This window comes from Telmatherina bonti (genome assembly GCF_933228915.1).
Source record: "Telmatherina bonti genome assembly, chromosome: 12".
NCBI classification, from domain to species: domain Eukaryota; kingdom Metazoa; phylum Chordata; class Actinopteri; order Atheriniformes; family Telmatherinidae; genus Telmatherina; species Telmatherina bonti.
In genome coordinates, this window is record NC_136610.1 from 10953081 (window position 1) to 10967684 (window position 14604).

The 14604-nt window shown below is 38.7% G+C and overlaps 1 protein-coding gene across 4 annotated transcripts in view; it reads left to right on the forward strand.

Annotated features, from left to right (window-relative positions):
- The window catches only part of glra1 (glycine receptor, alpha 1), a gene marked incomplete at both ends in the record, with an annotated part of 148808 nt that overhangs the window by 44078 nt on the left and 90126 nt on the right, over positions 1–14604 (forward strand). For 2 of the 4 annotated variants that reach the window (XM_079249625.1, XM_079249626.1), the window contains one exon: positions 5712–5750. The exons of the other annotated variants lie outside the window; for them this stretch is intronic. In XM_079249625.1, coding sequence (XP_079105751.1) covers positions 5712–5750 — 39 coding nt within the window. The remainder of the gene's footprint in view (positions 1–5711; positions 5751–14604) is intronic. 4 annotated transcript variants of the gene reach the window in all.

Here is a 14604-nt window from a genome sequence, read left to right on the forward strand (position 1 = left end):
TGCTCCGTCGGATGGTTTGGCGAGGCCGCCTCCTTCCCTCTGCTCCTAAATCCCTGTGATGATCAGCGTGCAAAGAAAAAAAAACCCTCTGAAAATCCAGCATGCTGTCACTTTACTGCTGAGCACATTTTCATGTCTGAACAAGTGGACTTAGTAAATACACAGTAAGGCCGTATAGCTCCCCCCCCCCCCCCTCCATATCCCCACAGCTGGATCACTTGTTGTTGCTCATAGCTGCACTTACTATGTTGTATTATTCTATCCTTGTTTTTCCCAGCATCTCTTCCCCTCGTTGCCAGGGCTAAATGTGTCGAGAGGGGAGGGGGTGTGGATGGGGTTTGGGGGGGGGCAGTTATTAGCTGTCAGAGCCTGACGTTCATTTGGTGTTATCAGCACTTGTTTAATGGCTACTTAATGGGATTAATGGGCATAAGGTAATGAGTGTGGGTTGGAGGAACGGCTGCGGGGGTGGGGGGGGGGGATGGATGAGTGAGGGAGCAGGGGAGAGACAGAGGAAGAAATAATGAAAAGAAGAGAAGGCAGCACTGCAAGTGGCTGACAGACTTGGAGGGATTTGCTTACGGCAGGAGTTTGGAGGGAAAGGCAGATGGCGAAGGTGCAGTCCGGGGCTTTCCACTGCAAACACAAAGAAAAGCTTTCCACTGGCTTAGCACTGGAGTTTTCATGCTAACACAGTTCCCAGTGGACTTCCCAGTGGAGCTGCTAAGTTACGAACAACACTTGCAGCTGCAGCTCTGAAACCCAAACAGTGATATCTACACCAGACTCCTCTAACGTAGCTACTCTCTAAAACGATCCAAATGCAAAAAATGTGCCGGAGCGGGCGGGCAGCCTTCCCCTGAAGAACGTCTCTCGGCTCTTTCAGTATTCCAGGTAATCCTTTCCGAGCCAGGAAATTTGGGACGGGGACTGTATTGCACTAAGCGAGGAATTTTAATGCCGTCAGAGAGGTGACACTTCCCTGAGTTATGACAAAAATATTGATCACGCTTCAGCGTCTAGCGGGAGGCAGACGAGCAAGGGCAGCGAAGAGAGGAATATTGAAGAGGGTAATGGCAAAAGGCTGCCAAATGTATGAGGAATGAGAGAGAGAGAGAGAGAGACGGGTCAGTGGGGGAGAGAAGCAGAAAGGACATCTGCAGAGATTCTGCAGCCAAAGAAGCAGTTTAAATCTTTTTACTTGAAGAAAAAGTCAGATCAAGCTCACCATCGAACCAGTTGTTGTGGAGATGGACATGATTGTTTCTTCTTGATCTAACGTTAACAGATTCATTCACTTCTTTGGCTCAAGGCTGTGAAAAAGCTAATCTGAGAAGTGTAAGAAGAGTTGATGGCTACATCTCTCTGCCCCCTCCTCCTGCGATGCACTGGTCCATGTCTAATGCGTTTTAAAGTAGGGAATCCTGCCTCATCAAAGGCCATTCAGTCCTCCTGGGGATCGCATCACACCTTTAATTAGCAGCGTGAAAGGGAGGAAAACAAGGTGTATCAGTCTGAAAGCATTCGTGTGGAGGTTGATGTGTAATTGTTTACTGCCGCGACACAAGAATGAAGCTGTGCAGGAGCCGTTTCCAGGCTTGACATGGTGGATGTGGCTAATCGCTGGCTGATGGAAACAACCCAGAGGAACAACAAAGACATGGCAAAATTCTTCATCCAACAGAACTCAGCTTTGCTTTAACACAAAAAGGGAGGGTTGTTTTGTTTTGTTGTCTTGTCTTTTTAGACCTCCTCTGCAAAGCCAAGCGGTCCAACTCTGCAGTGAGCCAGTAATTAGTCTGTGTTATGAGATTCCTGAGCAGCATCGGTTTTAATGCCAGGATCAGGTGCTCAGATGTTCCACAGTCCGCTGGGGCACCGGGTTAAGCCTGAGCTTAACTCCGACACCGAGAGATTGTCGTACACACACAAGGGAGGGGGAAAAAAAACTGCCTTTCATGGATTCAGGCAGATTATAGAGTTTAAGTCACCTGTCTACAACAGTTCATGGTCACGACGAACACTTTCCATCTATCTTCCAAGCCATTTCCTTTTCTTTCTTCTTTTTTTTTTCACAGCCTGACAAAGACAGATTACAATATCACTCCCAGACTTCTGCTCAGTGCGGTCGCCATCCTTCACAATGGCAGTTGTCAAGTATAGCGAACCCGGTCGGGCCCGGTTCAGTCAGTTCAGTGCAGCCTGGTGGTAAAATAGGATATCAATCAGCCAAATCTGTGCAACGGAAAACCAAAAATAATCCTCTGTATGTATGGAGAGCACGTCTTCTGACCTTTGTTCAATTCTAAGATTTAAAGAGCTTTATATCTTCATAAATTATCAACCACTGTGTGAAGACATTTCTCACTGCATTTATAAATGAATGATATAAAGTATGTGTGTTCTCAAATATGCAGATGATTTATTTATTGAGTTATTGACTTATCAGTCGGGTCATTTTTTGATGGAGTCTTAAAACCCTCTTTTCTACAAAAGCATGGATTTTTTTTTTTTCTTTTTCAATAAAGTAAAATTTGGTGCATCTACACGTTCAAAACGTTTTGATTTATTAAATTTACTTTTAAACTTAAATTGGTAAACTGGCAAATAGAAAATTGTATTTTGTGCCCCACTAACATCGTTTTTAATGAGATTTTTAATACTTTGGGATCTGAGAATACTGTTTGCTGCTTTTCCAGAGGAATCTGTTTGTGTTTTTGTTGAATCCAAGATTTCAGCTGCTTAACAGTCCATGGTGATCCTGTTGTCTGATTCTTTTCTTCATATTAGTACACTGTCTGGAAACAGGGATGCTGGATTCGCACATTTCTGTCCCGTAGGGCACAATCTGGACTTCTTTATCTTCTAGGGTTCATAACTGGACCCCAGGATAGCTATGTACATTTTTGAGAGCCTGAAAGGTACATTTACATCAATATTAGGCTTTACATTGTTTTATGAAAAAGAAATGAAAACAAAAAGACAAATTTTGCTCAAATTATGGTTTTTAAAACAGATTTTTTTTTTAAAAAAAAGGCAAAGCTGAGCATTCTTCGGAAAAAAAAACAATAACGTGTTTGTTATTAAAAATAATCCAATGTAGCACACTTATTAAACGTTTGAACTTCTTTGGCATCATTAACATTTACATTGCAGTCCTGGTTGTCATTCAGGATGAAGAGTGGTCATCTGCCAATAGGAAGGTTTGAGACCGGGTTCCCCCGGACCTCGTGTCCTAGGACAACACACGGAACCACACGTTGCATCTCATGTGTTCCTTGGCGTGTGAATGTGATGCAATAGAGTCATAAAATGTCACGGTGGCAGTGGAGATGTGGTGTGGACCCAAATGCAGAGATGAGGGAAAACAGGATGATTTATTCCAGAACAAGATGAGGGCAGAACTAATAAAATGAACCAACAACCACAAACTGAAACATTCATTCATTCATTTTCCGAACCGCTTATTCCAATTCAGGGTCGCAGGGAAGCTGGAGCCTAATCCAGCAGTCTTAGGACGAAAGGTACACCCTGGAAAGCTCGCCAGTACATCGCAGGGCCACACATTTTCAGTTGGAGACAAATGTGAAGTTGTGCAGAATGAAATAATCCTACTGAAATCACCATGGCTCGCCTTTATGGGAGCATGTCTCTTCCCATTTCTACAACCAGCCTCATAGAGTCCCCCATGCCATCGACAATGGTGCCATATCGTAGACAGTCAGTTTCTCCCCAAACCAGCTGAAATGTGGACCCATCTGTCCACTGTCTGTCTATCCATCTGAGATGAACTGGTGTCCAGAGAGCTCAGGGTTAGTTTATGGTTTGCTCCTTGTGTAATCCAGTTTCATGGATGCACCGCTGGACTGTGATGAGTGAAAATAGCTCACCAAGGTGGTGCTGAGTCCCGGAGGGTTCACATGTCTACAAATCAACTGTGGAATCTTCCAGAAATAAATGTATAATCTATAAACTAATCTCCTCTCTGAACACTTTCTGCTTTCTAAAAAAAAACAATCATGTTGTTCAGCAGAGTTTCTGAAAAAGGGCTCATATCAGTTAAAAAAGTTACATATTTATTATATTTTAGCATCCTGTAAGGATGTAACAACTCACCTGTCAACATACACACATTAAATTATCAATAATCTACGAGCATTGATATTAATGGAAAATACTTATCAAATATGGACACGGGAATGATTTATGAAAAGAAAGAATGGAAAGTTTCCATTTATTTATTTATTTTTTTTAACAACAACAATGTTTTATTTCAATCTGAGTAGGAAGGTGTTGTGTTTAACTATATTAAAGACTATTTTAGTTTTTATAACAAAATTTTTAAAAAATGTTGGTTTAGTTTGGGTAAAAATGGCATTTTAGTATTTTAGTTTTTTTTGTGTGATTTTATATTAATTGACATGATTGTGTTAATTCAGCTCTTGGCTCCTGAATAAAATCAAATGTATTAAAAATCAAATCATGGCACAATTCATGGAATTGTTTTCCTGGTTTCGTACTGTCATCAAACTAATTTAACCCTGCTGTACATATTTTAAACAAACATCATGATGCCAGGAAGGGGTTTGTTTATGTTGGTAAACTGGCAGAATGTCTGCAGACCAAACCGTAGTGCAACTTTCATCTTTTCCTCTTGAATTTGAACTTTAGAGTCAAACCCAATGAGCCAGCGCTCTTCTGTAGCACATCAAGCTTTCCCGGAGTAAGCAGGAGAAAAAAGGCCCCGTCACTGTCCAACAATGAATCGTTTGGCCTTAACTTCCAGTTCCTTGACATTAGCAGGTTGGCATTTGTCCATTATAAATCAGCCTCTCTGCAGACTAAAAGTTCTCTCTCCCTGAGCCGTGACTGAACTGATGTGGCCCGTCTGCGTGAGGTTGAAGATTTAAATCCTGGGGTTCATTCTGATGGGCTCCATTTCAGCCAAACGACTTCAAATTAATAACGCCCATTTTCAAGAGAAGAAGTAGGGTTTCATTACCATTAATCCATTCCTTCGGGGCCACAGCTCCATTTCTGTAGCCGGAGCAAAAGTATTGAAAAGGACAAAGAATCCATTTTGAGTATTTTGTTACAAGACTGGTTCATTTCATTTCAGAGTTCCTCACCACCAACCTGTTGCCTTAAATAAAAGACAAGCAAGTAAAAAAAACAACAAAAAAAAAAAGGGTCATTTTCTTGAGGGCCAAATGATGCACAACTCAAAATGAAGCCAGTTTGACATGTAGTCTTTGCACCTTCCCTGCCCTCCTCCTCGTCCGCCTCTTTCTCTCTCTGGCCTCTTGCATCTCCTGTAGTGCATTTTGCTAGCCTTATTTAAGCTCCTCTTGACAGAACTGCATTGCAACCCCCCTCCTCTTCATCTCAGTGCATCGCCTCTCCTCTCCTGCCCGCTGCAGTATGGCAGTAGACTGTTTCTCTTACAGACTCGTGCATCCCTCCTTCCTGCTATTGCCTTCACAGTATGTTGCCCCCCTCCTCCCTGCCCCTCCCGAGTCTCCCCCTCTGCCACACACTCACCCTCGCTGAGTGTTGGCAGCAGAGCGACACCTTAGATAATCGAGCCTTGCTGTCTTGTTCACTCCTTGATAGGCTTAAGCGGTTGTTTTCCTTAATGAGGACAAACAACGTATAGTTGGTGACGTGTTGTTAGTATATGCTGTGTTTAATTCTGATCTTTTTTTTATTAGACCCCAAAGGCTCCAAAAATGAAGCTACTCACAAGAAAGGTACTTTCCTTTTTTTTTTTTTTTTTCTTTTTGTTTTCTGTTGAATTTTTCTCTTGTTCTTTTCTTCCCTGGCCATTTTTTTTTTTTTTTTTTTTTGTGTTTGAAAGTCACTCATGCAATGATGAAGCGGTTACCAAGTGGTAAGATATGTAGAGATGTCTTCCTGCAGGTTGTTTGGATTAATGTCTAGATGTGACTGGGACTGGTGCAATTACAGAAGATGCTTTAGTCTGCTTCATTTACTGTGCTGACACAGAGATACTTCTCCCTGAACGCCAGACACAATCGGTTGTTTCTGGTAAATGAGACTATGTTTTGAGACATTGCAGTTTTGGGGTTTTTGTTTTGCTCCTGTCATCATATGTTGACTTTTTATCTCTTTATCTTTGCCCGTGTGCAGTTTCCAAAATGCTTTAACTTGGTTGCATTGAAAAGGTACAATATATGAATAAACAGCAAATGGTTATGTTTGAGCTCCGCATGAGTGATGTTCTCTCTCCATTTGCAGTATTTGGACCTTTAAGGCACTGCAGATCAGTGCAGAAGTTCACCTTTAGTTTTCAGTATAATAAAATCTTATCCCAAACTCAACCAAATAGTTTCTAATGTCCAAATAATAATAATAAAAAAACAAATCAACTTTCTTTGTGAAAAGTGGGAGAATGATTCCCATCATGCCAGCATGGTGACATTAGATTAACCTGTGATCAGTGTGCAGGTTTATCAGATTTAATCCTAAAAGATGGAGTGTATTGTTTTTTTCTCAGCTACTTCTGGCCCCAAAAAGATGAAGTTACATCTTAACATCGGCCGTGTGTGTATTCACAACAGCTTTTTCCATCATTCTTTTCCAGTCTGGCCTAAAGCAGGCAGCGTAGGGGCTGCACGCTGTTCTGGGAGTGACGTCATAGAAAATGTGCTGATCTATGAAAGCAGTCATAAACTGGTCATTTGAATACAGTCCCAAGTAGTTTACAGTCACCTTTGTGATGCTCAAACAGCTTTGCTGAATGTGATGATGGCTGACACCGAAGTTAGTTGCAATGATTTACACAATTTGCAAGTGATTGGACAAAATTTAGTAATTTTTTAGAATTAATTGACTAAATGCATTAATTTAAAAAGGTCAGCCTTTTAAGTAAATGTGTGGATTTATTTTATTTTAGTTAAATTTTATGATGATGCATAAAGTTATGCAGTAAGACCTTGTAAATGAACGGTCTCAAACTCCAGCCCTTGAGGACCGCAATCTGGTTTCCCTGGTCTGGTTTCCCTGGTCCAACACACCTGAATCAAATTAACCCTTTCATGCATAGATTAATAAAAAATAAAGTGACATTTTTTTAAAATACAGTATTTTACCTCTACAGACATATGCAATGATACTTTTTTGTTTTTAAGCAATATTTAGAATTTATCACGATTTATGATTTATTTTAATAAATAATCATAATTATATCATGTAAATCTTTTATAAAATATAGCTGTGTCATTTTTTTCTGTCCCATGTATCGCAAAGGCAAACTTTTGTAATTACATTATGTTCAATTATATTATATAGTTATTTATTCTCCCGTGAGTGGAAACGTATTGGATGGCTCACTAACATCCACTGAAGTGGTTTATTTACAAAAATATCCTCATTCATGAGTATGCAAGAAAAAAAAACTTGTAAATAGGTGTCCACTACATGACCACTATGCATGACAGGGTTAAATGGATCAAGCAGCTTCTTATGAACTTCTTCACAAATGACCCATTAATTTCAGTCAGATGTGTTGGACCAGAGAAACAACAAAAACCTGCCAGATTGGGTCCCTAGAGAGACTGGAGTTTGAAACCCCAGTAGGTAATACTGGAATAGAAAGGGCAGCGTTCAGTGACAAGTTCTGTTTTTTTTTTGTTTTTTTTTACCCTGTTTCACCTCATCAGGTGTCTGATAGCTGATGGGGTGACTCAGCAGCCTCTAAGCTAAAACGTTTCACCCAAACCTGCATTTGGCATTTGATCCTTGTACTGTTCTGCAGAAATAATCAAACCAGACAAAAGGAAAAGTGAGATCAGAGAACATCTTGTGCACATCCTTCCAAACTCTGAAAACATCCTCTAGACTGATCAAACATGATGACTGTACTCAGTCTTTTCAGAAACAATGCATCTCTTCATGCCAAGACACAGTGCATGGTAGGATAGAACAGATCAAGACAGTACTGTATTCAGTTGTGCTCATATTTATTCATACACTTTCATTAGAAAAGGAAATTAACAGCTGCCTGTAAAATCAGCTGAAATTGACTTAAGTAATAATAAATTTTATGTAATTAAGTAATAATAAAAAATTTTATGAAAATCATTACATTATTTTCTAATTCTGGTTCAATAGAAACATTTTTTTTTAAAAAGCAAACAAATAAGATAATTTATTACATATTACACCACTCATAAACTAATATTCTGTTGAACAATCCTTTAATGTTTCCACTACAGTCAGGTGTTTTCTGTTCCTCTCAGTCAGACTTATGCACCTGTTGACAGGTATTTTGTCCCACTGTTCAACAGAGAAGTGCTCTAATTTGTCCAGGACCAATTTATTCGTTTGTTTTTTTTTTCTTTCTTCAACTCAATTAAATGAAAAAAAGTGTCTTACATTACTAAATTATATTTTTTGCAAATTTTTAGTTATTGTTCCTTTTTTAAGTCTCCAGTTATTTGAGTGATTGTTGTAAATTCAGCCTTTTCTTTAATGAAAGGGGATGAATACATATGAGCAAAACTGTATATGATAGTATTATATATAGTATGATATGTGAAGTACAGTACTTTATCTCACCAGAGACCAGTAAAGTTAAATAACTACAGTATGAGTTTGCTTTGTGCTGCTGGATCTTGTTAGCGTATCAAGCTAACTTCCGTCTCACAACACTCTTCTGCACAGTGGCTTCTGCTAGTTGTAACCAACATGCAGTGGTGTAATCTAGGGTATACACGGATATACTCACTTCTTTTTCAGTCAACATTGAGTATACCCACTTCTAAACTTCATGTGACGCTGCTTTTACAGTTACAAACGTCCGTACACATGTAGCTACGTCGCCCAGCAGCTCAGCTAAGGTTAGCTATGCTACACTGGTGCAGTTAGCCATCAGCTACGTTAGCTTAAGCCTGAACATAGACTTAATAAAGGTATCAGTATATTTGTCTATGAGCCTGCCTCTCATTAGTCTGTGTTCCAGTATAGGTTTAGTCATTTCATAACTCTTCCTTCCTGAAACCAAAGAGCAGAAATTATGTGACAACGAGCAAATATACAGATAGACTTTTGCGATAAACTTAATAGAGTTGTCTTACATGTCAGTGTTTTTCTGGGCTACTTTTTCTGTTTTTAAAAAAAGGACAGAAAATTGAGTGTATATCAACTTCTTAAAGGGCCACTACACCACTGCCAACATGTATGTGTCCCTCATGTGTATTGTAGGCCATAATAGCAGCCCCCCCCACTGTACACACATTCCTATATTTTGACCAGTCACACGGTCCATCCTGCAGTTACAGCTGCAGGGTTTTCTAGATAATTACATCTGGTGATAGAGCAAACAGAGGTGATGCACTGGCTAATTTGTTGGAGCAATGCTATCAGAGACATCTGTTATAATCAGGTGTTTCCATCTGGAAAAAAAAACCTTTAGATATTAAATTATGACAACAGTTGGGGAGAAAAAAATACTTGGAAAGTGCTATCTTAAGATATCTCAATTGAATTTTAGAAGGGTTTTTTGCAGATATGATCCTGATTACCTAGAGTGAATAATGTTGAGATACTCTTGGTTTGCAGACTAAAGACCCCAATTACCTCCTGGGTTTATTCTGTCGACCACTGCTGTCAGCTTCACAGGAGACACTGTGTTATGCTAGCAGGCAGCAGCCTGTCTACCTCAGAGCTGCTGCCACGCATAACTTAGCCTTCAATTTGGGAAGAAAAAAATCTCATTTTAAGATTCAAATAGCAGCAGGACAATTGAAGCTTGGAAATTTACAGGTCAGACAAAGAGCTGAAAAGATTGTTAGAATAATAAAGTTGTGTTTATCCAACTGTGTTTTGTTCTGTATACATGTCTCTCTCCCATCAGAAATATTCAAACAGATGAGTTTTATGTTGCCAAGTGTATCAGAACCTGCAAAATGATTGGTGATGAAATCACTGCCATAAAGTTAAGTTTCAATGTTACAAATTTAGTCTCTAAAAGATGTGACCTCTCAACATTTTTCCTGCTCCATAGTCTTATAACTAAATAGAAAATAAAATCGGAGGTCAGAATAGTGTATTTAAATTCATAACCAGTTTCAAGTACAAATCCTAAATAGAAAAAGTTAAAATCCCTTGCATAATCATCCCAAAAGCTTCCTTTCTGTAACTCCCTTTATTTCGGTGATTTCCAGTCTTCTGTGTTTCAGCTGCAGCTGGAATAAAATGCAAACAAGAAAAGAGACGGTATCACCCCTGTCCTAACATCACTGCAATGACTTGCATATGAATTTGAAGCTCAGAAAGGTGCAGCTTTCCATCACATTATAGACCAACCAACATAAAACCACTAAAATGGAAATTCTATTTATTTTATTTATTATTATTATTATTATTATTATTATTATTATTATTATTATTATTATTATTATTATTATTCATGTGTGTATAATAATCTACATGAATAAAATATAAAATAATATAAATGTGAATTTTTGAAGATGTTTTATAGTTGTTTATCTTGTGCTTTGGTCAATTTTGACATTTTTTTTGTTTTTTATTGTGCTGCTCAAATAATTTAAATTTGATTTTTACAGTTGACTAAACAAGATTGTCAAGTAATGATACCAAATAAAAATTTATAGTGTAAATTTCCCCTCAGGGATTCATGCCGTTTTTTAATTCAGATGCTTATTTTGATTCTAAAGCCAAGACAGAAAACAAATGCTTGAAAAATGTTTTAGTTTATGTTCTTCCTGTTCTCTAAAAGATCTCAATATTAGACTGTGTCTTCTTGATACGCCATTAAAGGCAGATACATTCTGTCATCAGTAGGCTGATAATGTTTATATTTTTTCTTTTTTTTTAAGAAAGGGGTCCCCATATTCCCGCCTAAGTTCTTGGAAACAGAAAGAAAAAAGGAAAAAATTATTCCAGAGGACAAGCAAACAAAAGATAAATACATTTAATATTTGGTATAATAAACTTAGACAAACTTAATTAAAGGACAGTCAATGAAAGAAAGGAAAGGCGAATAAAATGCAGAGGACAGAGAAGAATACTGAATAAAAAGACATAAAGACGACAGGACAGGACATTACAGGAATTAAAAGTGAGGGAAATGGGACAAGTCAGGACATTGAGAAAGGACGGAGCAGAGGATGCATTTTAAAGGATAAAACATACAAACAAGATATAAGCAACAAGGAAAGTTGAAGGAAAAAGCAACAAAAAACCAACTAGATGAAAAGCAGAGGAAAGACCAGATGTCAAAGCCAGAGACTTGAAGCCGAGCCTACATCCAGCCATCATCGAGGAGGAGATGTAGGCAGAGGAGGAGATGAAATGGCACACACGGAGAAGGAAGTGATGGAGGATAGAGAGGAGAGATTTCTGTCCCAGTGTGTTCAGCAGAATCCAGTCAGCAGGTCAGGACCTGAAGCCTCGGCGCTGCATCTGCCAGCAGCAGCCCTTCCTCCTGATTAGTGGCTCTGCTCTGCTCCTTCCGTTGTCCGCAGTTCAGCACATATTACACCTGAGTCACCTCCTCACATTGGCGCTTTTATGTGCAGCAATGTTAGGCCAAGGTGTGTTGGTCTGCTTGCGGATTCTGGACTGTTCTTCTCCCCTTTAGAGGCACGCATAGCGGCCCACGGATCGACTCTGTCTCTGCAGATTTATGCTCCGGAGGACAGCCCTGTAATATGATTGCACAGAGCTTTAGTGAGGTGACACTTTAATGTAGCAACTGCAGGAGCATATTGCTGTTATTTTACCTTTTTCATTGAGAGAAAAAAAACTGCTGCTATGTAGATTTATGCTTATCCAAGTGGCCTGTCTCATGGAGAACACCTTTATAATGTGATTGCTCAGTGCTGCAGAAAGCTAACACAGCAGAATGGTTTCTGGGGGTTGCAGCACGCAGTGTCATTTCCGTGAAGGCAAAGCCAAATATCCCCCCTTTGCACATTTATGTCCATTGATACGGCCTCTTCTGAAGAGTATAATATGTCTGTGCAGTGAATAAAGAAGGAAATACAGATCTGAACATCAGAATAGGAAAGAGAATCAGCTTTATTTGTCATTGAGCCAGTGTCCTGGCACAATGAGATAAAAATCAGGCTTTGTCTGTTCAAATTAAATTAAAAGTGTTCATAACTAAGGAATTTTCTAACACTTGTAACTTTTTATTTTGCTTGGAGAGAAAACACAAATTATAGAATAACAACGCTTCCACATCACAGGACTTGAGCTTTATTGTTTGTGTGAAGCAGCGTGAGAGATGAAGAGTATCAAAGCCTTTATAACCCCACAAAACAACTAAATTTACTCTGATATATTCTGTCTAGACAACCTCAGCTTTCTTACTTTCATTTATTTTTTTTAAATGAAGAATAAAGCTTATGTCTTCATCGGGAAAACACCAACCTGTCCATTTTTCTGCAGCTAATCTTAATTATTGTTACGAGCAAAAACGTCCTCGCACATATTATATTACAAAAGTCAACATTCAGTGTCTAAGAATATGTTCGAATGTTTTTTGTAGAAATTTACCACAATCACAATCTAATTCTCACCAATTTCTTTTTTTTTTAAGTAAATCTGACCAGTTTTGGTTTTATTCCTGAAAGACAACAAGGAAAAAAAAACTATCTAGTCTCACAGATGCCTCACTGGAACGTTCTGGAAAGTGTCCTCGGAGGCAAATCAAGTTGAAAATGAGCTGAAAAAGTTATTATATGAAGTTATTACTTATCTGCACCTCTTTCTTCTACACATTTTCTGCCCCGTTCTAAAAGGACCTCCTGACACCCTGACAATTCTAACTGGTTGAAGTTTGTCATACTTAAGGGTGTAGAAAAAACTAAAATAAAAAAATATATTTAAACTGCATTTTACAACAACATGAGAAAAAAACTAGGCATTAAAAAGAAAGATTAATGCAGATCAACATGATTTGAAAGGAAATGTATTCCAGTGGGATGTATTTAAGATTTCTATCAAGCTGCTGTGAGACGTTGTGCCGTCTTTACCACGAATAAATTGGTTAATTTGCAGCTCCTAGCAAGTGGTTTACATGCTGAAATTTCACTGATTATTGGGTAAAAAAACTAAAAAAAACACAAGTGGTGTCTCTTTAGTTTCAGCATTTTCTTCATCTAAAAACTTTTTTGCCTCCTAACACCTTCCTTTTGGGACAAATTACTGTGAGATGAGGTTATTATGTGTCACTGAATGCGAGTTATCTTTAATAAAAAAAATTTTTAAAAAAACAATTAAAAAAACGCAGTTGCTCTTGTGGGTATAAGACTGAATATTTAGATTCATTACTGCTGCAACATGTCACCTTCAAAGACTTCAGCAAGGCAGAGGAAATAAAGTCATTCTTTCACTCATTAGTCTCTCAGCACTCGACTTGGGGGAGTTCTTATATTACATTAAAGGCACACAAGATGTGACTCAGGAGCTTTGCATACATTTTCCTATAAGTTTAATGAAAATAGTGAGAAGAAAGGTTCAATTATTTCATAATTTCCCTGAAAGAAAAGAGAAAACTAATAAGAAAAAAATGGCTTTACGTTGTAATAAATCAAAAGAGAATTCCATTTGCAAACCGTGGCCTTCTGCATAAAATCATGAGGTATTTGTGATGTCAGAATTAATCCCTGAGATTGATTATTTCATCTTTTTTTTCACCTCAACAGTGAAATAAGTCTCTGATTAAAGAAAAATTTTGGAGTAGATATTTCACCGTAATCCAGAATGATTGGCTGTTTGTAAATGCTTGGTCCAGGGGTGCCCAAAGCTGGACCTCGAGGGCCACAATCCAGCAGGTTTTCCATGTATCCCAGTTCCAACACACCTGGCTACCATTATGTGGATCCAACGGCCAATGAAGTTCTGCACAATGAGTGATTAGTTTGAGTCAGCTGTGTAGGAACGGGGATGCATGGAAAACCTGCAGGATTGTGGCCCTCGAGGACCGGAGCTGGGGACCTCTGCCTTAGTCCTTCCAACACAATCCTCGTCAGATAAAATGCCAATTATATTGCCTATATGTCGCTCCTAAAAAGTGTCCCATGCTTTTTGTTTGAGGAGCAAAATAAAACTCACGTTTTACATTATAATTGCAATCTTTAGGTAAATAATTGAAGTTCTCTGAAAAATGGAAATAACCTGAAAATGAATCAGTTGTGTTTAGTTGTGGGATTGAAGAAATGATAAGGGTGGGTGGGAGGGTGTAAGGGTGTGTGTGTTCTCTACCCTGATCTCGAATGCTGCCTACCTATCTCTCAAGATGATTAAAAGCACCGAGCTAATAGCAGCAAATCACAACACAGCACTGAATCACTTACTGATTTATTGAGCAGATGACAATCATATCCAGCGCACACACATACACACAAGCACATGACAAACAGTCCATCTGCACATGCATGTGGTGGGGAAACCAAACGGCAAACACTCATACGGAAACACAAACCTATGCTGCGTACATGCACAGTTCCACATTTAATTTAAATCTTTCTTAAACACACATTTTCTTACACACTGCACCATCACCACCTCTCAGTAATCCACTGATGTAAAGCTGGAGTCACCTCGTGTCCG